This window comes from Aquarana catesbeiana, linkage group LG01 (genome assembly GCF_042186555.1).
Source record: "Aquarana catesbeiana isolate 2022-GZ linkage group LG01, ASM4218655v1, whole genome shotgun sequence".
NCBI lineage: Eukaryota > Metazoa > Chordata > Amphibia > Anura > Ranidae > Aquarana > Aquarana catesbeiana.
In genome coordinates this window covers 243,839,695-243,866,098 of record NC_133324.1, presented here as the reverse complement: position 1 = coordinate 243,866,098, position 26,404 = coordinate 243,839,695, and the positions used below count along the sequence as shown (strand labels likewise).

Sequence of the window (26,404 nt, the reverse complement as noted above, 5' to 3'; positions counted from 1 at the left end):
CACGTTTGGGGGACTTTTTGACTCGTTCCATGGGCAGTAATTGTGATTTGGAGGATGGGAGCCCCATGAGCCTTGTTTGGTGGTTGTGGTTGGTATGAGCAGTTTTATACAGGGTATTTATTTGACCCCTTTATATATGTTTAGGGGATAGGAGCAGAGCCAGACATTTTTAGCCTTGGCCATGCACGATACAGCTGATACACTGGAGCAAATTGGACCATGCTTTATAGTTTTATTTTTGGCCATCCTCTGGGTCAACTGTAGGTATATGGTTTTGTATTTATAATTTTTTTTTCTATTGGTTGAACTAGATGAACCTGTGTCTTTCTTCAACCTGACTAACTATGTAACTATGGGGGAGAGGAGACTGAGGAAATGTTTTCCCCCAGCAGACTGTGGACATTATCTCAGCCTGGAAAAAACACTAGAGAAAAGCTAAAGAACTGTTTTTGAAACCCAATCCCAGGCAGTAAAAAAAAATGATCCCTTGAAGTGGGGCTATGCCCACACTGCAAGGGCTAATAGCTCATTTTGCCTAAGAGAGAGGAGAAACATGGATACTTACCTGACCCACTGCTCCCCCAGCAGGAGGTGCTCCCCAGGACTGTCCTCATGTCCAGAGCAGGGTTTATGGACCCTGCTTTGATCTTGATGATGCCAGGACTCTAGACTGCCAGAGCGTGGGGATGCAGAAGCTGCAGTGACCAGTCTAGCTGGAGTAGGATCAGGTGAGTATATCCTTTTTTGTTCCCTAGACACAAACAAAGGATAAGTTCACCTTTTGTAACATGTTACATCCACAATTCAGGCTGTAACATGTTACAAATTTATTGGCCCCTGCACCCCCATTTTGGCAGCGTGCGGGGGATCCCCACTCACTGCCACAATCTAAAGAAAACGCGATTCTGTAGGGCTCCGCCCACATTATTCAGTGTTCTGTGAATGAATGGACTACAACTATCGACAGCCTTTGCGGATGCCAGCTTGTAGTTCTCAATGAACTACCACGGCGCTGTTCAGCACTGTGGTAGTTCATTGATACTTCCTGTCAATGTAAAACTGCCTACCCAATGTACGGGCAAACAGCTTACACTGGCAGTCTGCAGGAGACCTGCATGGCAACAGCGATCTGCTAATCGCTGGTGCAATGCTTTCCAGGCTCCTAAAATAAATTAAAAAACAAAGTACAAGCACATTTTTTTGTACCTGCACAAAAATGTGCATATATATTTTTTTTTAAGTAAACTTATCCTTTAACCCTTGTAGTGTGGGAATTATTTGACTGGAGTTTGGCTTGAAATGTTAAAAGGTACATCTTTTTTTCAAAATGTTATATTGTTGGCTTTTTAGTGTGATGTGTCATATATGTATTTATGCATACTTGTAAAAGGTAGTGAAAGGTCCACTTTAAGGAAAGGTCAGATGAGAGAGACACAGCTGGTGTTTTGGGATGAGAAAGGGTACAACAAAAAGAGAGAAATATGAAAACAAAGCTGAAAGACAGAAGGACCAAGCGATACTTGACATACCTCTCCTCAGCACTTAATTCCCTTAAGTTTTCTCTCTTGAGATTGTTTGTTTTTAAGCTGCCCATAGATGCATAGAATTTTTAATGAACATTCTTAGGAAAATTTGTTTTCTTCTAACGATTGCTATTGGAATGAATGGACTTTACTGAACGAAAACCACATACAATGTTAGAAATTTGTTTGAGAAAAATGTTCCATCTTGTTCCATCTTGTTCCGTAAAATTTTCTTATCATTGTGGTCGAAAGCAAACGTGAATTTGACCGACTAATGATTACAAAAATGCACAAATTTTCTTAGAACATTCATTCTAAATTTAAAGCAGTAGTAAACCTGCTCAATTTTTTTTTTCTTTCCCTACACCTGTAAGGGAAAGTGCATAATGAGCTAGTATGCACCGCATACTAGCTCATTATGAGATACTTACCTTAGAACGAGGCGCCGGCATCTCACCCGGTCCACGCCAAGGGAGCTGACATTTCCCCTCGGCGTGTCTTCCGGGTATCACGGCTCCGGTGCTGTGAGTGGCCGGAGCCGCGATGTCGTCACTCCCGCGCATGCGCGCGGGAGACTTCTTTCCGGCAAGGTCCGGAGTTTGCTGGGCTTTCAGCGGAAAATCCCCTGTGCGCATGCGCCACTGCAGTCAGCGGCTCATTGCGAGGGGAATATCTCCTAAACCGTATAGGTTTAGGAGATATTTTTTTTACCTACAAGTAAGCCTTATTATAGGCTTACCTGTAGGTAAAAGTTTTAAAAATAGGTATACAACCACTTTAACCCATCTATGGGCAGTACACCTCACAACCTAGGACAGGTTCTAGACTTGGCGGTATTGTAATTTGTTGAGAAATCCAGGCCCAGGCTGTACTCCCTGATAAGGATGCCTGGATTATAAAACTAGGTAAACAGGATAACAAAACCTTCAGCAGGTAAAAGCATTCACATTCCACATATTTCAATTGTACTTGGCTAATTGCTTGGAGGTCAACTTTATTTCTTGACAATCTGCACAGATCTGCATGGATATCCATAATATATATATATATAGATCTTTTAAAACACAAACTTCTGTTCATTATTATAAATGTTTATTAAAATATTATAAGTATAGTTTAATGAGTTCATCGCTGATTGCAGATGGAGTCAGGACTCCCAGGTCTGTGAAGAGCAGTGTAATTAGGGAAGGGGAGGTATAGTCTATCCATGGGTGCTCTTTCATAAGGTCCTTTTTCTGCTGCTGCGTGTCTGCTTTGTACTACAAAAAAAACATAACATGGTAGATTTTTATATGTTGTCATCCTAAAATTACAGTTTCTTTTCCGATTTTAAGGCCTATACCAAGAAATAAGCAAAAACTTTTTATATTAAAGCACAGAGGACATGTCAGGTCATATCACAAGCACCCCCATCTACCAGAGAAATCCATGTATTCAGCATGTGTTTAGAAGAGAATTGCATGTGCTCAGATACCCCAGACAGAATTTCCAATGTGGTCAGCATTTCCCTAAATTAATGCATAATGTGTTTAGCATGTCCATGGCAGTGAATCTTCCATATTCAGCATTTCCCAGCAGTTTCCCCTGTGCTTATAATGTCTGTAGCAGAATATCCAATATGTTTAGTGTGCCCTTATCAGTGGATGATGTCCCCAGTAGAGTGCTTAACCACTTCAGCCCCGGAAGGATTTACCCCCTTCCTGACCAGAGCACTTTTTACAATTTGGCACTGCGTCGCTTTAACTGCTAATTGCGCGGTCATGCAATGCTGTACCCAAACGAAATTTGCGTCCTTTTCTTCTCACAAATAGAGCTTTCTTTTGATGGTATTTTATCACCTCTGCCGGAACGGAACGAAACGGAAAAAGACCGAAAATTTTGAAAAAAAAAAATGATATTTTCTACTTTTTGTTATAAAGAAAATCCAATAAACTCAATTTTAGTCATACATTTAGGCCAAAATGTATTCGGCCACATGTCTTTGGTTAAAAAAATGTCAATAAGCGTATATTTATTGGTTTGCGCAAAAGTTATAGCGTCTACAAACTAGGGTACATTTTCTGGAATTTACACAGCTTTTAGTTAATGACTGCCTATGTCATTTCTTGAGGTACTAAAATGGCAGGGCAGTATAAAACCCCCCCAAATTACCCCATTTTGGAAAGTAGATACCCCAAGAAAATTGCTGAGAGGCATGTTGAGCCCATTGAATATTTATTTTTTTTGTCCCAAGTTATTGAATAATGACAAAAAAAAAAAAAAAAATTTACAAAAAGTTGCCACTAAATGATATATTGCTTGCACAGGCCATGGGCATATGTGGAATTGCACCCCAAAATACATTCAGCTGCTTCTCCTGAGTACGGGGATACCACATGTGTGGGACTTTTTGGGAGCCTAGCGGCGTACGGGGCCCCGAAAACCAATCACTGCCTCCAGGATTTCTAAGGGCGTAAATTTTTGATTTCACTCCTCACTACCTATTACAGTTTTGAAGGCCATAAAATGCCCAGATGGCACAAAACCCCCCAAATTACCCCATTTTGGAAAGTAGACACCCCAAGCTATTTGCTGAGAGGCATGTTGAGTCCATGGAAGATTTTATTTTTTGACACAAGTTGCGGGAATGTGACACTTTTTTTTTTTTTTTGCACAAAGTTGTTACTAAATGATATATTGCTCAAACATGCCATGGGCATATGTGGAATTACACCCCAAAATACATTCTGCTGCTTCTCCTGAGTACGGGGATCCCACATGTTTAGGACTTTTTGGGAGCCTAGCCGCGTACGGGGCCCCCGAAAACCAAGCACTGCCTTCAGGATTTCTAAGGGCGTAAATTTTTGATTTCACTCCTCACTACCTATCACAGTTTTGCAGGCCATAAAATGCCAAGATGGCACAACCCCCCCCCCCCCCCCCCCTCCAAATGACCTCATTTTGGAAAGTAGACACCCCAAGCTATTTGCTGAGAGGCATGTTGAGTCCATGGAATATTTTATATTTTGACACAAGTTGCGGAAAAGTGACAATTTTTTTTTTTTTTGCACAAAGTTGTCACTAAATGATATATTGCTCAAATATGCCATGGGCATATGTGGAATTACACCCCAAAATACATTCTGCTGCTTCTCCTGAGTACGGGGATACCACATGTGTGGCACTTTTTGGGAGCCTAGCTTCATACGGGGCCCCGAAATCCAATCACCGCCTGCAGGATTTCTAAGGGCGTAAATTTTTGATTTCACTCCTCACTACCTATCACAGTTTCGAAGGCCATAAAATGCCAAGATAGCACAAAACCCCCCAAAATGACCCCATTTTGGAAAGTAGACACCCCAAGCTATTTGCTGAGAGGCATGGTGAGTATTTTGCAGCTCTCATTTGTTTTTGAAAATGAAGAAAGACAAGAAAAATTTTTTTTTTTTTCTTTTTTCAATTTTCAAAAGTTTGTGACAAAAAGTGAGGTCTGCAAAATACTCACTATACCTCTCAGCAAATAGCTTTGGGGGTCATTTTGGGGGGGGGGGGGGTGCCATCTGGGCATTCTATGGCCTCCGAAACGGTTATAGGCAGTGAAGAGTGAAATAAAAAATTTACGCCCTTAGAAAGCCTGAAGGCGGTGCTTGGTTTTCGGGGTCCCGTATGCGGCTAGGCTCCCAAAAAGTCTCACACATGTGGTATCCCCGTACTCAGGAGAAGCAACAGAATTTATATTGAGGTGTAATTTCACATATTCCCATGGCATGTTTGAGCAATATATCATTTAGTGACAACTTTGTGCAAAAAAAAAAAAAAATATATATATATATATATATATATATATATATATATATATATATATATATATATATATATATAAAATTTGTCTTTTTCCCGCAACTTGTGTCACAATATAAAATATTCCATGGACTCGACATGCCTCTCAGCAAATAGCTTGGGGTGTCTACTTTCCAAAATTGGGTCATTTGGGGGGGGGGGGGGGGGTTTGAACTGTCCTGGCATTTTATGCACAACATTTAGAAGCTTATGTCACACATCACCCACTCTTCTAACCACTTGAAGACAAAGCCCTTTCTGACACTTTGTTTACATGAAAAAATTATTTTTTTTTGCAATAAAATTACTTTGAACCCCCAAACATTATATATTTTTTTAAAGCAAATGCCCTACAGATTAAAATGGTGGGTGTTTCATTTTTTTTTTCCACACAGTATTTGCGCAGCGATTTTTCAAACGCATTTTTTGGGGAAAAAACACACAATTTTAATGCACTAAAACACACTATATTGCCCAAATGTTTGATGAAATAAAAAAGATGATCTTAGGCCGAGTACATGGATACCAAACATGACATGCTTTAAAATTGCGCACAAACATGCAGTGGCGACAAACTAAATACATTTTTAAAAGCCTTTACAGGTTACCACTTTAGATTTACAGAGGAGGTCTACTGCTAAAATTACTGCCCTCGATCTGACCTTCGCGGTGATACCTCACATGCATGGTGCAATTGCAATTGATGCCAGACCGACGCTTGCGTTCACCTTTGCGCGAGAGCAGGGGGGACAGGGGTGCTTTTTTTTTTTTTTTTTTTTTTTTTCTTTATTATTTTTTATCTTATTTTTAAACTGTTCATTTTTATTTTTTTTAAATCATTTTTATTGTTATCTCAGGGAATGTAAATATCCCCTATGATAGCAATAGGTAGTGACAGGTACTCTTTTTTGAAAAAATTGGGGTCTATTAGACCCTAGATCTCTCCTCTGCCCTCAAAGCATCTGACCACACCAAGATCGGTGTGATAAAATGCTTTCCCAATTGCGCTGTTTACATCTGGCGAAATCTAAGTCATGAAATGCTCGTAGCTTCCGGTTTCTTAGGCCATACAGATGTTTGGAGCCATTCTGGTCTCTGATCAGCTCTATGGTCAGCTGGCCGAATCACCGGCTGCATTCTCAGGTTCCCTGTTGGGACAGGAGAGCCAGAGAAAAACATGGAAGACGGGGGGGGGGCATTCTCTCCCACTGCTTGTAAAAGCAGTCTAGAGGCTAATTAGCAGCTAAGATTGCTTTTACATGAAAGCCGACCGCTGGCTGAAAAGAATGATACCAAGATGATACCTAAACCTGCAGGCATCATTCTGGTATAACCACTCAAAGTCCAGCAACATACCAGTACGTTGCTGGTCCTTGTTGGGCATATATTGTAAACTTTTTTTTCATGCAGCCTGTGGGCTGAACGAAAAAAAGATATTGATCGGTGGGTATGCCCACCATTAGAATACCTCCCTTCATCCACCCACTTCTAATGATGGGCATACATGCACTGTATATATATGCCGAAGCATGGGGGCATCCTCCCGCAAAAGTTAGGAGCAAATCGCTCCTCCGCCCACTGCTGCCCCCACGCTTCGGCATATATGCTGAAGTATGTAACTGTGGTGGTGAAATCACCTACAACAGCGCTGGAGTCACGGCTTTATGTATCGTGGGAGCAAACGCTGTTGCTGTCAAGATAAATAAATCCGCGCTGCAACTGAATGGCGTACCTGCTAAGCAAATGATGGTTAACAAAAAAACATTACAGTATAACAGTAATACTTACCATGCCTGCAAAGCAAATACAAAAAAAAAAAACATAGTAAAAAATAAAACATTTAACGCAACCTGTGCCTACCTAAAATATATATATGCCGAAGCATGGGGGCATCCTCCTGCAAAAGGCAGGAGCAAATTGCTCCTCCACCCACTGCTGCCCCCGCGCTTCAGCATATATGCTGAAGTATGTAACTGTGGTGGTGAAATCACCTCCGACAGCGCTGGAGTCACGGCTTTATGTATCGTGGGAGCAAACGCTGTTGCTGTCAAGATAAATAAATCCGCTCTGCAGCTGAATGGCGTACCTGAAAACAAAAAAGTGGTTAACAATAAAAAAACAAAGTATAAAAAAATTGCATACCTATAAAGCAAACATGATAAAAACATAACAATAAAACATTGCAGTATAGAATGCAGAATAATAGAGAGAGAACAATAAAACGACAACTATTTTTGGTTTTTGGTTTTTATATATTTTTTTGTGTTTTCTTTTTTTTTACTTTTTTTTGTTTTGTTTTTTTTTTTACACTTTTTTTGTAACTTTAACTTTAACTGGTACCAGGTTTGGGTCTCTCAAAATGTGATGGCATCTTAGGAGACCCTGTGAAAGTGTGTCCTAGTCTGTGCAGTGCTGTACCCTACGCTAATACTCAACTAGTGTATGGTAGCGTTCAAAACATTCACCAATGCAAAGACCAGGATTGTCAGGACAGAAGGGACAATAATACCGGGTGTCACGCCTAAATCCGCGCTTGCTGCAGACACGACATCTTTTTGGGGGGGGCTCGTTGGGTAGGGGTACTCGGGAGGACATATTGAAAATGCCTCTCATGCAGCCGGCTTACTGCATTTGGTTGGGGATGGTGAGGTGGAGCACCATCTGGAAACAGAAGGGCTCTGACGATCTCTTCCTGAAATTTAAGGAAGGATCCAGTCCATCCTGAAGCTCTGTATAGCACATAAGCATTCAGCAAAGCCAATTGAAATAAATAAACAGACACTTTTTTGTAGCAGCGTCTGGCTTTACGGGCAACTAGGTATGGCGCCAACAACTGGTCGTTGAGGTCCACCCCTCCCATATTAAGGTTATATTCGTGGACACAGAGGGGTTTCTCCACAACACCAGTCGCCGTAGGAATTTGGACCGTCGTGTCTGCATGAAGGGTGGTAAGAACGAAAACATTCTTATTGTCCCTCCACTTCAGAGCGAGCAAGTTATTACACTTCAAGCAGGCTCTCTCCCCCAGCCTAAGACGGGAATCTACAAGCTGCTGGGGAAAGCCCCGGCGATTAGGTCGCACGGTGCCACATGCTCCAATCTGATGATCAAAAAGGTGGCTAAAAAGTGGCACGCTCATGTAATAATTGTCCACGTACAAGTGGTACCCCTTTCCGAATAAGGGTGACACCAAGTCCCACACTATCTTGCCAGCGCTTCCTATGTAGTCAGGGCAGTTTGTCGGCTCTAAGTGACTATCTTTGCCCTCGTAAACCATAAAATTACATGTATAGCCCGTGGCCCTGTCACAGAGCTTATACATCTTGACCCCGTATCTGGCACGCTTGCTGGGAAGGTACTGTTTGAATGACAAGCGGCCAGAAAACTTAATCAGGGACTCATCAACGCAGACAACTTGATGGGGGGTAAACAAGTCTGCAAAACGTTGGTTGAAGTGGTTTACGAGGGGCCGAATTTTGTAGAGCCGATCGTATCCAGGGTCTCCACAAGGATGACAGAGTTCATTGTCATTGAAGTGCATGAACCGCAAAATCTGCTCGTATCGTGCCCTGACCATGAAGGCAGAGAACACAGGCATATGGTAAATTGGGTCAGTGGACCAATATGACTGCAACTCACTCTTTTTATTTATGCCCATGTTGAGGGAAAGGCCCACAAAGCGCTTAAATTCGGAAACCGTAATTGGTTTCCAATCTCTGGCAAGGGAGGACTGGGGAATAGTGGCGATGTGTTGACCAGCGTACAAATTGCTTTGGTCCACAATAGATCTAAAGAAAGAGATCTTCGGTGAAAAACAGCGAATAAAAATCCAGTGGCATAAAATCAACTGTTTCCACCTGAATTCTGGGTTGGCCAGTGAATGGGGAAAGTACGGGTGCTGCAGAAGTGGTGGGTACCCAATTCGGATTGGCGAATGCAGCAGGAAGGGTACTATGGGCACGACGGGCCTGTGTTCGTCTTCTTGGTGGCAGCGGGACACTACTTGTGCTTGCCAGCTTGAACTGCACTTATGGGATTCGCCACGTCACCAAGTGTTACTGCAGTGCTGGATGTACGACCAGGGTGTACTAGGCCGCTGGTGCTTGCCAGTTCACCAGAAGGAATAGAGGCACTAGTACTTCTCTGCTCCATACGAGAGCCCTGCGGTTCTTGCATTTCAAGGACAGAAGTAGTTCGGGGTCTGGTATGCCTGACGCAGGGACCACAACTCCGTCGTCAGAGCTATCTGTCATGGAGCCGCTGTTGTCTACAGGATCGTATTCTGAGCCTGAATCTGACAGATGAGTGACTTCCTCTTCACTATCTGTCATGCTCAAAAACGTGTAGGCCTCTTCACTAGTGTACCTTCGATTTGCCATTTTGGGCTCTAAATTTAGGGGTACACTAGTGAGACTCACAGGCAAAAAAGCTCCTGACTGTTAGCGACTGATTCAAAACGCTACCAAAAAACTGTTAGCGATCGCAGGGATCAGGCCTGACTCTGCGAACGCTGCAGTTATGTGTGCTTAGTGTTTTGTAAGTGTCAGTGATCGATCGATACTGCACTTGGGTGGGCTGGGCCCAGGAGCAAAACGCAGGTGCTAGCAGGTATCTGGGCTGATCCCGCTAACACTGCGTTTTTGGGAACCCTAAACTGCTGGGCAGTATAGATCTGATCGGATCAGATATTGATCCGTTCAGATTCTATAGCACTAAGGGAGGTGTATGTTGCGTATGTTGGGTGTTAGCGGTACTGGCGCTAACCTGACGCTGCCTGGGGCGACGCAGACCTTATCTGATCCTAAAAACGTAACTTATATCACCGCCGGGCAATTAGGGGGTTAAACCTTTATAAGGTAATAAATGGCGGGTGCCCTAAAACTATAATAAACTATAAAAAACAAACTAACTAACCAGCGTCATCCGTAACACTTATACGGTGATCGCTGGTGAAAAGGTTAACTAGGGGGCAATCAGGGGGATAAAATCTTTAGTAGGTACCCTGTTTCCCCGAAAATAAGACCTAGCGTGATTGTCAGTGATGGCTGCAATATAAGCCCTACCCCCCAAATAAGCCCTACCCTGTTTCTCCGAAAATAAGCCCTACCCTGAAAATAAGACCTACAAGGACTTTAACTAGGGCTTATTTGGGGAGTAGGGCTTATATTGCAGCTATCACTGACAGTCACGCTAGGTCTTATTTTAGGGGAAACAGGGTAGTATATGGGGGTCCCTGTCGCTATAAAACACTGACAGCGAACCTATATACTCACCTCCCTAACTAGCGTCACCTGTGTCACTAATACAGCGATCAGAAAAACGATCGCTTAGCGACACTGGCGACGGGGGGGTGATCAAGGGGTTAACCTTTATTAGGGGGGGTTAGGGGGTTACCCTAGACCTAAAGGGGGGTACCCCAGACTTAAAGGGGGCTAACCTAAGTGCCCTAACACTTATAACTGACACCAATGCAAAAAAAAAAAAAAAAAAAACACTGCTATTGGTGTCAGTGTGACAGGGGATACAGGGGGGTGATCGGGGGGTGAAAAGTGTGCCTGGCGTGTTCTACTGAACGTGTAGTGTTGTGCACTTACTTGATGTCTTCTCTCCTCGGCGCCGGAACGAAAAAGACCGGCTCGAGGAGGGATGACATCACTTCCTCTCCCTCTGTTTACATTACAGAGGGAGAGGAAGCATTTTCATTCGCCGGGAGCGATCGGGAGGGGGTGGCCAACAATGGATGGCCTCCCCCTCACCTCTCATCGCCCGCGAACTCGAGCCGACCGCCTCTGGCACAGGGGAGGGGGGGGGGGTTTGGGGGGTCCGATCGGACCCCCCGCCCGCGGGAAGGCAATCACGTACCAGGTACGTGATTTTGCCTGCCCGTGCCATTCTGCGCAGTATATCTGCGTGAGGCAGTCGGCAAGTGGTTTATGTGCATAAAGTGGTTGTAAAGGCTGAAGGTTTGTTTTTTTTTTACCCCACAGCACCCCCCCCCCATACTCACTTGAGCCCCCTCTCAATGCAGAGATGTGGCGAGAGCTGTTCCCTCTTCTCATTGGCTGAGATATTAGCGGGAGCCATTGGCTCCCCACTGCTGTCAATCACAGCAGGTGAACCAATGAGAAGAGAGCAGGGGGCAGGCCAAGCTGCAGCTCTATGTGTCTTATGGATGTATAGAGCAGGGCTCAGGAGCAAGCATGCACTGGTGCTATTGGGGGCACTGATTAGGGGGAGGAGCCAGGAGCGCCAGCTGGGGGCCTGAGAAGAGGATCAGGGCTGCTCTGTGTAAAATCTGCAAACTTACTGCACAGAGTAGGTAAGTATGACATGTTATTTTAAAAAAGTGTGATTTAAATGTCCCTTCTACTTAGAATGTCCATGGCAATATATATTCTATGCTTATTTTATTCCTTGTGGGGAGCCTAATGTGCTCAGCATATCCCTTACATAGTATCCCTCGTGCTCAGCATGTCCATGGCAGAGATTCCCACATAGAACATCTAATTTTGTCCCTGGTAAGGTGCCCAATTACACAAGCATGTTTCTCATGCTCCTTAGGACCATGGCAACGTGCTCAGCTGGTTTCCAGAAGACTTTTCCTAGTCCTTACAAAAATGCTCAATATGCCCAGCATGTTTCTGGAAAAAAATTTCACATGGTATCTCCTTGGCAGCATTAATGATATAATCTGCATTACCAAGCAAAGTGTTTCATATGCATATCATAGCAAAATGTCTTATGCACCAGTTAAGTCTCTGAAAGGACCCTAAAGTCACGTTCCAAATTTGAAAGGTGTCCCTTGTGCTCACATGAAGCTGAATGTGTCCCTTGGAGCCAACACTAGCTTAGGAGTTGCCGTTTGCTTCACTGAGCATTTTCATGCCTTCTTCAGTACTGCAAAACCCCATATTCCTCAAAATGCAGTGAAGGGGACTGAAGCATGCTCAACAAAGGAATGCATAGGTGTACACATATCCTCCACACTCCTTGTAGTGAAGAGTTAACTTATGGAATATTGAATTTGTGCCATTACTGCATTTGTTCACCTGCATTTTTATTCTGCATTACAATGGAGTGTTTTGTGCAATGAATTAACCAAAACCAACTAAGATGAGGATCCGACTTGGAGGCGACTTCCATTAAAGTCTATGGGCACGAGTTGGCTAGAAGTCGCCTTGAAGTAATACAGGAACCTTTTCTAAAGTCGGAGTGACATCAGTAGTCCTAATTAGGACAGCTTTAGTTGACTAAAATGGGATTTCACATGTCACGTGACTTGGGGTCTCAAAAGTCAGATCCCAAGTTGCGGCAGTGTAAACAGAGCCATATAGATAGATACTGGAAGGGCGTAAAAGTCTGACGTTCTGGAATACTATTTAATCTATTATATATCTGGCAGACTGCTTCCCTGCAGGTTGTGGTGCCCCATTTATCAGAGGGGAGTGATTGCTGTGTAGACTGTCAGTTACACAAGAGCAGTGAATTTTCAACTCTCTTCACATACTTGACTTCTAGATGCATTCTGTCTGAAAATGATTTCAAGTGATTACTTTATTTTTTCAGAATGCACACTACACAGAACTCCCCCCCCCCCCCCCACACATCTCTTCCAGTGTTTTTGGGTTATTGTAACACCTTTGTTTTTACATGGGAATGCCAACTAGCATTTATATATGGTTTGAGCATGCATTGAAAGACAGGGGTTGGTATAATTATTCACATTATATGGAGTGTGGGCACATGATGTTTTTGACGTTTTATTAATTCTTTTTTTTTTTTGTAGAATCTTTGCATAATTTACAGCATATTTTTTTTTTTTTTAAGTTTTATTATTGATTATCATCATCTATAGCAGTCTAATCTGTAACAGAACATATATAGATATCTCTGTTTGCTTATTTTTAGGTGCTCTATTTTTTTGCCAACAAATATTTAAGATTTGTAATTTTTTTTTTTTTTTTTGTCAAAATTCCTCTTACCTTAAATTTGTCTGGAACATCTCTCTGATTTAGTGGAAAAAGACGTACAAACTTGAAGCTTTCGGCTACCACATAGAATGGTTTATTCTGAGCTTTTGCACACACTGCCAGCTGATTTGTACCAATCTGTATTATAAATATATTAATAATAGAACATATTTTGTCAGCTACAAAGTAATGCAGACAGCAAAACATAAAATATAGCATTCTGTAAGTTCAAAGCCCGAGTGAAGTTTCTTCTTTTTTATCAGTCATATTTGTTGCAGAAAAGGGTTGAAATACCCTGGTGCTGGCAGCATTATAGAGAGTCTGAGCACTGCTTAACACAAAGCACTGTGGTCTGGGTCTCAACACACCCACTGCCCAGTGCTCCAATAAAAAGTGCTGTTCAAGGAGTGTATCTGACTCTATTTTCACCCTTGCTGCAAACAATGGAAATGTTAAAAGTAAAACCGAGCCCTTAAGTAATACTGTTTATGCAGTAATTATAGTAATATTTGATGAAGCCTCAATTGGGCTTTAAAGTTACAATGAGGGAAGAAGATGTACTTCCCTTCAAAGACTTTACACAAATACAAGACAGTCCATGTTTATTGAAGAACCCCCCCCCCAAAAAAAAACCCAACAACAATGCCTCCATGTCAACTATATACATTATAATACTTTTCAAACACTACCACACCTCCTCATATGCTTATGTTCTGTAGATACAGAGATACAGTTTGTCAGCACACTTGCGGAATGATGGCTAAATGAGTGGGTCTGCTTATTACATTATGGGGAGATTTACTAAAACTGGAGCGTGAAAAATGTGGTGCATCTCTGCAATTTCTGCTGAGAGCAAAGCTGCAATTTGCAAATATTGTAAGAAGAAATACAGTTTTCCCCTAAGGGTGGGACTTTAAAAAGGCACAGGCATGTGACAATGATTAAAAAAATAGAATTTTCAGAATAGTATCAAAAAAGTAGTATACATATCGTAGAACCAACTTAAAGTATACCTAAAGGCAAAACTACTTTTAGTTGTAAATAGAGTGCAGCGGGAGTAGAATACTTGACAGTTTTAATTGCGGTTTGTGCCCCCAGTAAGGAGATTTACCCTCTCTATTTGTCCTGCTTACCATTATCATTGAAAGTGAAAGTAAAAGTAAAAGAAAATCTCAAATTTTGGGTTGTCCCCAGAAAAGTAATAGAGGTAATCTTCCAATGGGGACTCTAGTTCTAGTGACCTAGGGGGTCCCCAAGGATTTCCCTTAATTTGCAGGGATTTTCACTCACTTTCAGTTTCCATGGGACAGGAAGTGAAGAGAAATCTCTGCAATAAGACACGGATGGCAAAATAAATCTGACAGGGGTTATAACCCTCTTTTCCTCTATCCAAAATAAAAAAAAGGTTTTGCCTAGAGTTCTACTTGATGAAATGTAAAAAAAAACAAAAAGGGTTTAAAACAAGTAACTATATATTACACCTTCCTATATTTACTAAAGCTAGTAGCATAAGGTTTAAAAATAGTTAATACTAATTAAGAGAGTTTAGTTCTACTTTAAAGTTAACACTTCATAAAATGTGAAATGTGTGACAAAGTTCTACTAATTATTTTTACCTTATTAATAATTCCTCCGCTCTCCACGACTCCTTCAGCTCCTACAATCACCAGGTCTACCTTTTCCATGATGTAACTGGCAAAAACATAGTATGTAAGTGATCAAATCAGGAGTGTCAGTTTATAAAGATTTGTATCTATGATCTGTCCCAAACTTACCCAACTGCAGAATCCAGAATCACTGTGACTGGGACATTAATATTATGAAGGGCATCTGCCATCAGTCTCCTGTAAGAGGAAAAGTTTGATCAGTAAAAAGTATATTAAAACGTATGTAGGATTCCAGGGGTAGTTGGCTGAATGTAGAAATATGGGTTCTTTTTACAGAGATATAAAATACATGCTTCTTCTTGCAATAGATAAGTACCAAACATGTTAGGTTCCGAGTTTATTGCCCCTGGGGTTTATCTACTAAAGGCAAATCTACTGTGCACTACAAGGAAGGAAGTGCAGTTGCTGTAGATCTGAGGGGAACATGCAAGGAAAATAAAAAAAAAAAAAAACAGCATTTTTGCTTGCACATGATTGGATGACAGAAATTAGCAGAGCTTCCCCTCATTTCAGATCTTCCCATCAGATCTACAGCGACTGCACTTCCAAGTGCACAGTGGATTTGCCCTTAGTAAATAAACCGCACGGTCTTGTTTGGAGGAAAGAAGTTAGTATAGTGCCAACAGATATCCATAGTGATCACACTGTCTATGTGCATTGGTGTACCATTCAAAATCAAAGGCAGTGCAACGCTCATAGATCTATGTGTCAACATGCATTGTGGAAATGCGCCATTTACATCACGTTATCTCAACACATGATGTAAATCCGACCAAAATGTTTTCTCATCTGTCATCAAGGTTTATTGTAGAAGTTGTTGTTAAGAAGACGATCATTAGAAATAAAACATAAATTACCCCGAGAGGTCTGGCTGCGATTCTGTGACATAAACACTGAAGCGTTTGTTGGCAGCAGCAGCTTCTTCCAAAACCTTAAGGACCACCCTGGAGTATGCATGGGTCAGAATTTTCTAGAAAATTAACAGCATTAAAATTATATATATTCTGCAAATTCTATAAGTGTCACCTATCAACAGTATCCAAATTTAAATCTGTGCATTTTTGTAGAGGCAGAGTACCAAAACAACCTGCTAACTAATCATAGTGCAAGCCTGTTGCTGACCAGTTGTCTAACACAAAACAATAATAAGGCTCCATTCAAATTAGCGCGTCTCCAAAGCAACACAATTTCCAGTGCGACTTTGATGGGACTTTTGGTGCCACTTTGTTCCGATTTTACATTCTCTGGACCAAAGTAGCATAAAAAAATAAAAAAAAATAAATAATCACACCAAAGTAGTGCAGGCACAATGATCTGAACAGGTGCAATTGCAAACAATAGGCTACGAATTGTCATGTCAAAGTCGCATGACAAATCGCACAAGTGAGAATAGGCCCTAATGCCTAGTACACACTACAAGTTTTTATCATTCAACCCATTGGGTTGAATGAACAAAAACTGACAGCTCCGGTCGGAGCCACTGTACTAACCATCCAAAGTTAGTACAGTGATCTCCCCCGCTGAGCTGTTGTGTTCTGACAGGGGGACAGCCCTCCTGCCAGAGCACTCCAATCAGCGCTCTTTGCCATTGGCTGAGAGTGCTAAATCGGCAAACGGTCGGCTGCTGGTTTTCCAGCATGTTTGTCCGACAGAGTCTGACCTGCTGTTTGTCCAACCGAAGATGACCATCAACTGGTGGGGTCTCTGATGGGTATAAATGTAATTATTTCTATCTATCATCAGATTTGTTTACCTATCTTACCCATTCCATCTACAGTATGTAATACTCTGGACTATAACTGCACACCAGCTCACTTATCATAATCTATCCATCTATGATAAGGCTTGGACTTTTGGACTATTGTTTGGTGCATTCACTATATATGGGCCGGCAGGCATGGAAACCTATTGACTCTTCCCCGTATACCTCTGCATCTTGCTCTTATCCTTTTACGATTGTGGACAAGCTCTCTAAACATACAAATACCTTTGCAGGTCCTGAAGAAGAGGTATATCTGAGAAACATGTAGACCTGAGTTGAAGGCCTTTGTGATGTATCTAATGTCTATATGGTTTTAAACTGTATTTAATAAAATTGTGTTTTTTACTAATTTATATGTTCTGTTAAATCATACATAAGTGACATTAAGGGCATATTTAAAGTTCCAAAGCCTCCCATACCTTCGCTTTACTATACATATCGGGATTATACCCTGAGTCACTCCACTAGTGTATGTGTAAAATTTATACTCCATTCCACACTTTTATGCTCAATTTTATCTTGCACATGAGTTACTTTATCGCCTCTGCACTTGAATATATGTATACTTTTTATACTAAATTGCCTGTGACATAACTAAAAAGGTATAAATGTGATTCCTCAATAAACAATTAGTCAATTTGAAAGAAAAGATACATTTTGCTTTTGATTTTTAATAAAATATAAATACCCATAACAGTTATAGCTGCAGGGGATATTCTAAGGAAAGTGAGATTTAAGAAAAAAAAAAAATAGACTTTTTGTGTAGAATCTTGCAAGTCATGCCTACAAAATATAGACAAACTAACAATAGTATGTACTCCATCTCTGTCATGGTACTTACAGCTCCGTCTTTTATAAATGGACAGCAGAGTTTGGTGATTTTATCTCTGGATAGAGAGATTCTCTTTAGGAAGAGTTCCCCACGCTCACTCATCATTTTTTTGCATAAAGCATAAGTCTGAAGAAGGAAAACGGTATAATAATTTAACTTTTGCAAATAGTATCAGTCTACCGCCTATTAAATTTGTATGACACAAGGAATGCTAAAACAAACTGCAAAAAGGTTTACATAGAAGACAGAAGTAAAATGATCATATCATTTTAGCAAGTACCGTTTTAAGCTGACATAGTAATTACATGATCTGATCACGAACCACAGTGACTGGTACCTAATGTAGGACCGAGAAATCAGTGACAGTTAGGAACGAAAGCCATCAGCTGCACCAAGTGTCCACTAGTGCCTCCCAGATGGGAGAACATTTAAAAAAAAGTATCCCCAGCATGAATGCTCTGTTTGCATTAAAGTATAACCCCCCCCCCCCTTATACTTACTGGAGCCGATCTCGATCTAGCAATGTGCATGAGAGTAGAGGCTCTCTCGGCTATCTCTCTCTTCGTTGGCTCAGAGACAGCAGCAGGAGCCATTGGCAATCACAGCCAGTAAGGAGGGAGTGGGGGGCTTGGGAGCGAGCACACACAAGTGCCCCTATAGCAAGCTTTTGATGACTTTGGTATGATATAAATCATGATGGGAGGGAAGCAAGCAACTAGCAGAACATGAAACTTTCAGTGTATCTCCATTCAACACACCAGTTTATCTAACCTTTCTCCAAAAGTTAGAGCAAAGTTGAGAAGAAAACCTATTAACTCCGTCCAATTACACACAGCAAACAAGCTTTACAAACTAGTTATGATGTCAATGGATATAATTATTTGAGCAGTAACTTTCAAAGCCAATTAGTCAAAGTTCAGTGTACACTTACTGAATGCTCCAGCTCAGAAGTGAGAGTGATAAACCTCAAGAAGAGTTCTCCTCCAGAAGAAACCGCCACAGATGAATCTGCTTTAGAGAGGGTTTCGATTGCATTTTTCAGACTATCAATCAGACCTTGAATAGTTTCACCTAAAAGTTGAATATCATCCAATGTTAAATAGTGAAAAGTAAACTATTTAATGTAATTTTTGTTTACAGTCATTACTGTTTACAAAAACATGTATTTTGATACATTATTACTGGTAAAACAATTGCTCTGTAATAATTTCTAGTTGTCTACCCCTTGTTTGAAAGCTCACAATACCCAGTATGAAACATTTTCAGATTTATACTCTAGAATAGACCCTTGGTCCCAACATGCAGCCTGCCTAGTGTTGGACACCAAGTAAACAATAGCCTCTGTTCCATGCACCAGACACATTCTAGAGCCAGACATAGTGAAGTTGAAATGTAAACAAAAGTGCAACATTCCAGAGCCAGACGCATGGCAGCTGTATCTCCAAAGAGAACCAAGGCTGGGTTCACGCTTTTGCGAATTGGATGTGGGTCTGTCCACATCTAATTTGCATTTCAGGAGATTGTGATCGGCTCTCAATGGAGCTGGCTCACACATCTCTGGAGCGGCTCCGGTGCGAATTGCACAGGAGTCCTGTGCGTCTTCTGGTCCGTTTCAGGTCTGAATTCAGCCAAAAATTTGGACCGAAATAGAACCTGAAATGGTAAACTGGGACGCACCGGACCCCTGCTGTGAGCCCCTCCGTACAGCAGTGTGAACCCAACCTGAAACTGACTACACCAGAACGGATCTGCTTCCTTGCTTGGCATGGTCCGAATGAAAAAGACTGAAGAGGATCAGTATGTATTTGGGAGTAATTGCAGCATTCAAAAAGGAAGAGGCTGAATTTACAATATTATTATATCTGGATTAGGCAAATTATAATACCATTATCCTTCTGTGTATACTAAATTGTAGAGACAGTTGGGTTGATTTACTATAGGCTGCACACTTTGCAAGGGAAGTTGCACTTTGCAAGAACATTTTCCCCAGAACTTAGTGAATGAGGTGAAGTTCTGCTGAATCATCCAATCATGTGCAAGAAAAAAAAATGCTGTTTTTTTTTTTTTTTAATTTTCCTTGCATGTGATTGGGTATTCTTTGCAAATTGAAATTTCACCACATTCACTGAGCTTTGGGTACAGTTTCCTTGCAAAGTGAACAGCCTTTGATAAATTAACCCCTTTATCTTACCCATTACTTTGACTGAAAATGTACACCATAGGTGCATCTCTTTGTCAGCAATAATGTTGTTAATAATGTTGTTACTTTACACCCATTACAATACTAATAAAAACTCTTTTGGATTAAAAAAAATATATAAGCGCTTCTAGAATGAAACAAGAACAATGATAATTTTCTGCAGGACACAGTCATACCTTTATCTTTCTTCAGAAACTCCAGCAACGTTCTGATTGCAGCCACAGCAGTTGCAACATTAGGGTCTTCACGTAGCTGACATTTAAAATACTCAATTACTTCTGTAAGGAATAACAAAAATCTAAGATTTAATATATGTAAACACAAATATTTTTACATCACATGTGACCTCTGGGAGTTTTTCAGTCAGGATTCAGGTGGTATGTAAACGGCCCACACCTATAGCAAGGGCATTATTCACCTTTGGTCAAAGCTGTGCAGTTTTTTATTCATTGTACAGCTGCCGCTTACCTGCATAGGCAATTTTTTTGGTAAAGGTGAACAATGTCTTTAACAACTTGCCGACCAGCCACCACAGTCGTACTGTGGCAGGCTGGCATGGCTGCTCGATTCGCCGTCACTGTACGTCGGCTCTTTAAATGGATCTAGCAGGCACACGTGCGCTCCGGGCACCCACCATGTAAACACACAAATCCCAGTTGTCAGGAGAGTAGAGACGGATCGTCTGTTCCTACTAAGTAGGAACAAGGATCTGGCTTCTCCTCTAGTCAGTCCTATCCCCTCACAGTTAGAAAAAACACACTTAAACCCTTGATCCCCCCCAGTGTTAACCCCTTCCCTGCCAGTGACACTTATACAGTAATCAGTGGCTATTTTTAGCTCTGATCGCTGTATAAATGTCAATGGTGCCAAAAAACACGTGAAAAGTGTCAGATCTGTCTGCTGCAATGTCGCAGTCCTGATACAAACAAAAAAAAAAGAAAAAAAAAAAAAACACAGGTCGCCGCGATTACTAGTAAGAAATAAACAATGAAAATGCCATAAATATACCCCTATTTTGTAGACGCTATAACTTTTGCGCAAACCAATCAATATACGCTTTATTGCGATTTTTTTTTTTTTTATCAAAAATATGTAGAAGAATATATATATCAGCCTAAACTGATGAAGAAATTTTTTGGGGGCTATTTATTATAGCAAAAAGTACAAAATATTGCAGAGTTAATCAAATACCACCAAAAGAAATCTCTATTTGTGGGGAAAAAAGGACATAAATTTTGTTTGGATCCAACATTGCATGACTGCGCAATTGTCAGTTAAAGCAACGCTGTGCCGTATCGCAAAAAATGGCCTGGTCAGGAAGGGGGCAACTTCTTCCGGGGCTAAAGTGTTTAAAGAAGAGCTCCAGTCGTTTTTGTGTTTAATAAAAGTCAGCTACAAAAACTGTAGCTGCTGACTTTTAATAGACACACACTCACCTGTCCCAGGATCCAGGGTTGTGCTCACCTGAGCCGTTGTTTCTCTCCTTCTCCTCTCCCTCGGCATCTCAACTGTGGGCACCCGGCTGTGACAGCTTGCAGATTCACAGCCGAATTCCCACTGGGCATACCAAATGTGGCAGGGAAGTAATTAAAGCGGAACTTCCCCTTTCAGGTGGAGTTCCGCACAGCTGACAGCTTCCAAGCAACCATCAGGTCCGCTCTCTCCTTATATTGACAGCAGGCAGTTGACAGATTCTATAGCAGGCTATCTATTGGCTATGGATCCACCCACTGCCTGCTGTTAATTCCAAGGGCAGCAGTTTTAATGGGGGAAAAAGTGTCTCTGAATCCCCATCAGACTCTGCCCACCCAGCTTTGAAACCCCCCGGCCGCTGCGCTGTCTGTGTGACAGGTGGGGTGGTGGTGAGGTAGCTCAGCTGCCCTGAGAAGGAAGTGTCTGTATGGAGCCTCTGGCCTTAGTGTGACTCTGCACCTGGTGTGGGCCCAAAATGTCACCTACATTGATATTTGCAGCTTGGAGACACCTGGGATTCTAAAGATTGACATTCAGACTGGGTTCACACTTGTGTGTTGCAGACACCACATGTGATTCGCACCGCATTCCTGTGCACATGCACATCACATGCGATGTCTGTGCGGTGCGATTTGAGCTATGCATTTTATGGATCAAATCACATTGCATCTGCACCCAAGTGGTGCAGGACCCTTTTTTTTTTCCCTCATCTGAATCGTATTGCAACACCCATGCGATGTGATTCTGGCAATTGCACTGTGTTTAGCAAGCTGTTTCAGGTGTCATTAACCTAACAGTGACACCCTCAGCAGGGCACATGGACACATGGGAAATGCAGCAAATCTTGTACGATTCCTGCATTGCATCAGTGTGAACCAGGGCTCATTGTTAATTGTCCAGTCTGTTATACAGTCCTATAGAGTGTATACTATGCGGCCACATTACCCTGCTGGAGGCACAGAGACATTGCTGTGAGGAGTCCATGGGAGATTTACTAAAATTGGCTCAAACAGAATCTGGCGCAGCTGTGCATAGAAGCCAATCAGCTTCTAACTTTAGCTTGTTCAATTAGGCTTTGACAATAAGCCCATGTTCACACCGTTGCAACTTGACATGCGATTTGACATTTGCAACTCGCATGACAAGTTGCACCCTATTGTCAGAAACGAAACTGTTCAAATCGGTGTAACTCTGACTTTGCGGTGCCGCATCATCTTGAAAACAGATTCCTGTGCTTTTTTTTGTGATTTCAGGTGCGACTTGCATAGACTTCTGTGCATAAAGTCGCACACATGTCAAGCAAGTCGCACTGACCTGCAGCTTTGAAACTGTGCTACTTCAAGCAAAGTAGCACAATTTAAAAAGATGCATTCAGTGTGAACGGGGGCTGAACCCTTGTTCACACTGCCGCGACTTTGACTCCGACATCCCTGCGCGACTTCATCGCTTCTTGCATACGACTTCTTTAAGACTCCTTTCACACTGGGGTGCTTTTCAGGCGTTTTAGCGATAAAAATAGCATCTGAAAAGCGTCTCTCAAGCCACCCCAGTGTGAAAGCCCGAGTGCTTTCACACTGGGGCATTGCGCTTGCAGGACGGGAAAAAAAGCCTGAAAAAGCAGCAGCTTTGGGGCAGTGCGGGAGTGGTGTATACATCGCTCCTAAAACGCCCTGCCCATTGAAACAAATGGGCAGCGATGCTGAAGCGCCTGCAAAGCGCTTCGGCGGCACCACATCATGGGCGCTATTAACCCTTTCTTCAGCTGCTAGCGGGGGTTAAAAGCAGCCAAATAGCGCCGCTATAACAGCTGTAAAGTGCCACTAAAACTAGCTGCGCTTTACCGCTAACGGCCGCACCACCCCAGTGTGAAAGGGGTCTAACGGAAGTCAATGTAAGTCGTGTTGAAGTCGCACCATAAGTAGTGCAGGAACCTGTTTTCTAAGTCGGTGAGACTTAAGTCGTAACCGATTAGAGTGGTTCTATTGCCCTTAACGGTGAGTGACTTGTCATGCGACTTTGAACTCTCAAGTCACATGACAGCGTGAACTGGGGCTCAAACCTAGAAGCTGATTGGTTATCTCTCCCCCCCCCCAATGTGTGTGCAGTTTGTATCATCTGCTTTGTAGCGTATGGATGTTCTCTGCCATGCTTTACAGAAGTCCAGTAATCTCCAAGGTCCTGTCAGCCCCCCCTTCCGATCACACATCCTGGTACCACCCTGACGTAGATAAATTGTGAATGAAGCCTCCTGTCACCGTGATTCTATCAGTCTGTATTGGAAAGCTGCACTTCAGGTGTAAAGACAATGTGGAGTCCCCCCCAGCTCCAGGCAGGAAAGATGTGGGGCACAGGGAAGAGTCTCTCCCCCCAAGAACACTCCCCTTACCGTTCTCGTTCATGACGGCTGTGTGTTTTCCCCGGAGGAGGCTGTCACTGCACCAGACACACGACACTAGAAAGGGTTAACAGCAGCATGGCTCCCCGCTTCCTCTGACGTCATCAGTGAGGGACGGAAGTATGCCATGCTTATTGTTTGGCAGTGGTGACTTATTATGGCTTCAGGTGAGAGTCATCATCGTGTAGTGTTTCTGCTACTTGTTAGTAATAACGGGGTGGGGGTATATCTGCCCCGTACACATTGCACACACATATGGGGGTCTGCTGTAAGGAGAACACACACTGACAGTATGGGAGGATCAGCATATCTCTGGTGCTAATGATGTAATCATGAAGGGACTGCTCATTAGATGCTATCTGACACAGTCATGTCACATTACCACCAAGTTTCCTTTGAACCCTAAGGTACCCCACATATGTTACAATCTGACCATACAATGTCTGCACAATCAGCTTCACATCGACCCAAATGATGTAATATGAGGACATACCTAAACTAGTCAGGCTCTAAGTACATGTTGGTAGATCTAACAGAGGTCTTACAATCTGATTATAACGTGTGGGGAGCCTAGGGGTCACTATACACATTATAATCTGACCATATCATTTCTGTACAATTCAAGTTCAAGTCAGTGCAAAAACTAAAATCCTTGCATCTATAGCCACCAACGCTCTAACACTAACCTCTCTATCCCTGAAAAGAAAACCGATGTAAAACAGATGTCTCTGCAAGTGAAATCTGTGTGGTTTTCCCATCAGCTTTCATGCACGTATGGTGTGAATAAGCCCTAAAGGAGATTGTACAGTCTTAAGGTACTCATACACTACACTATCCGATTGTAAAATCCCTATCAGATCTTCTATTAACTATGTAGTGCAAGGGCCTGCCTGATTTGATACAAGTTGAATGTATTGTTTAGGTCTGTCCTACCAACTACTATGTAGTGCAAGGGCCTGTCTAGATACAAATTGGATCATTTAGGTAGGCCCTCTCATTACATAGTTTTGGTAATTCTAAAGTTAAAGTGGAAGTCCATGCTAAAACCATTGAATCTATAGCCACCAACATTCTAACACTAACCTCTCTAACCCTGTAAAGAAAAAACGAGTAAACATACCTTTTCTGCAGGTGATCCGACCCGATCTCCAGTGGTGGAAGCTCTGATCCCACGCTGAGCTGTCAGCCGCTGTGGAGTTGGGTGCAGAGGACACATCCGACAACGGAAGCCGTAATGTAACTCTGTGGGTGACGTCAATTCCCATTCATTTCACAGCCATTGTCGGACGTGTACTCAGCAGAGCTTCTGCTGCTGGAGATCGGGTGGGATTGCCTGCAGGAGAGGTATGTATACTTGTTTTTTCTTTACAGGGATAGAGAGGTTAGTGTAAGGCTGGCCATACACTATACAATTTTCTGATTCAATTTCCTTTAGATTTACCTTCAACTATGTAGTGCAAGGGCCTGTCTGATTGCATACAAATTGAAAGGGTTTAGGTTTGACCTCATATTATATGGTTTTGGTAAATCTAAAGGAAAGTTGAACAGGAAAATTGTATAGTGTATGGCCAGCTTTAGAATGTTGGTGGCTATAGATGCAGTGATTTTAGTTTTTGCATGGACTTCAACTTTAGAATTACCAAAACTATGTAATGAGAGGGCCTACTTAAATGATCCAGTTTGTATCTAGGCAGGCCCTTGCACTACATAGTAGTTGGTAGGACAGACCTAAACAATACATTCAACTTGTATCAAATGAGGCAGGCCCTTGTACTACATAGCTGATCTGATAGAGATTTTGTAATCAGATAGTGTATGGTTACCTTAAGACTGTACAATCTCCTTTAGGGCTCATTTACACCATATGTGCATGAAAGTTGAAGGGAAAACCACACAGATTTCACTTGCAGAGACATCTGTTTTACATCAGTTTTCATGTATGTAAGTTATGTGCCTTATTAGCACCAATCTTGATGTCATGTCAGTTTTTTTCCCATGCATGAAACTACATACACATTGAAGATTCCTGCGCAAAAATAATCCGCACAGTGTGGTGTGAACAGGGAACATAGAGAACAATTGTTTTTGTTGTGCCCTTGCAGAACACTGGCAGAAAAACGGATGTCTCTGCACCATGGTGTGAACAAAGCCTTAAAGTGGAACTAAATCCATCAATTTAAAGCTGAACAAATCCCATTAATTTAACCGTTTCAAAAAACAGTTACATTCCCAGTACATGCCGGGAATTCTAACTGCCACATTGCTTTTGCTCTCTACCAAACTGTCAAACCATCAAATGTCTGGTGTCATAACTGATCACATGTGCAGCATCATGGCATTTGCAGATCAAACAGAAACTAAGATGGCAGCTTCCTTGGCTGAAAAGGATAGGAATGTTTAGTTCCGCTTTAATGTTTTTTTTTTTTGTTGTTTTTTAAAAAGGTACCAGGAATGCTAATCGTCACACTGCTTGTGTCCTCAACCAAACTGTCAAACCATCATATGGCTGGTGTCATAACTGATCACATGTGCAGCATCATGGCAGTTGTAGATCAAACAGAAGCTAAGATGGCACCTTCCTTGACTGAAAAGATTAGGAGAGTTTAGTTCCGATTTAAGAACTCTCTGTACAATCCCTTTTAATTTAACTGCTAAATACCTATTAGCTGCTTTGTATTTAAAGGAGGAGGTCCAGCCTGGGTAAAAAAAAATAAAAGTCAGCAGCTACAATTACTGCTGTCTTTTAATATTCGGGCACTTACC

At 42.0% G+C, this 26,404-nt stretch overlaps 2 protein-coding genes across 3 annotated transcripts in view; one reads left to right on the top strand and one right to left on the bottom strand.

The window, feature by feature from the left end:
• Positions 1–2,497: 2,497 nt before the first annotated feature.
• Positions 2,498–23,787, bottom strand: EIF2B1 (eukaryotic translation initiation factor 2B subunit alpha). The gene is made up of 9 exons (XM_073627058.1): positions 23,633–23,787; positions 19,950–20,051; positions 18,505–18,644; positions 17,583–17,699; positions 15,837–15,949; positions 15,088–15,156; positions 14,929–15,004; positions 13,325–13,450; positions 2,498–2,782 (listed from the first exon to the last, which is right to left on the bottom strand). Exons 1-9 carry the CDS (start codon positions 23,643–23,645, stop codon positions 2,627–2,629), a joined length of 912 nt encoding a protein of 303 aa, XP_073483159.1. The 5' UTR covers positions 23,646–23,787; the 3' UTR covers positions 2,498–2,626.
• Positions 23,722–26,404, top strand: part of GTF2H3 (general transcription factor IIH subunit 3) — a 35,570-nt gene continuing 32,887 nt past the window's right edge. Inside the window, exons 1-2 of one of the 2 annotated variants that reach the window (XM_073627045.1) lie at positions 23,748–23,808; positions 24,773–24,985. Coding sequence is in view for 1 of the 2 variants with exons in the window: in XM_073627035.1 (XP_073483136.1) it covers positions 23,799–23,808 (10 nt within the window). In the remaining variant the exon portion in view is untranslated. Of the gene's footprint in view, positions 23,809–24,772; positions 24,986–26,404 lie in introns of both variants that reach the window. The other variant, XM_073627035.1, reaches the window with a different exon arrangement.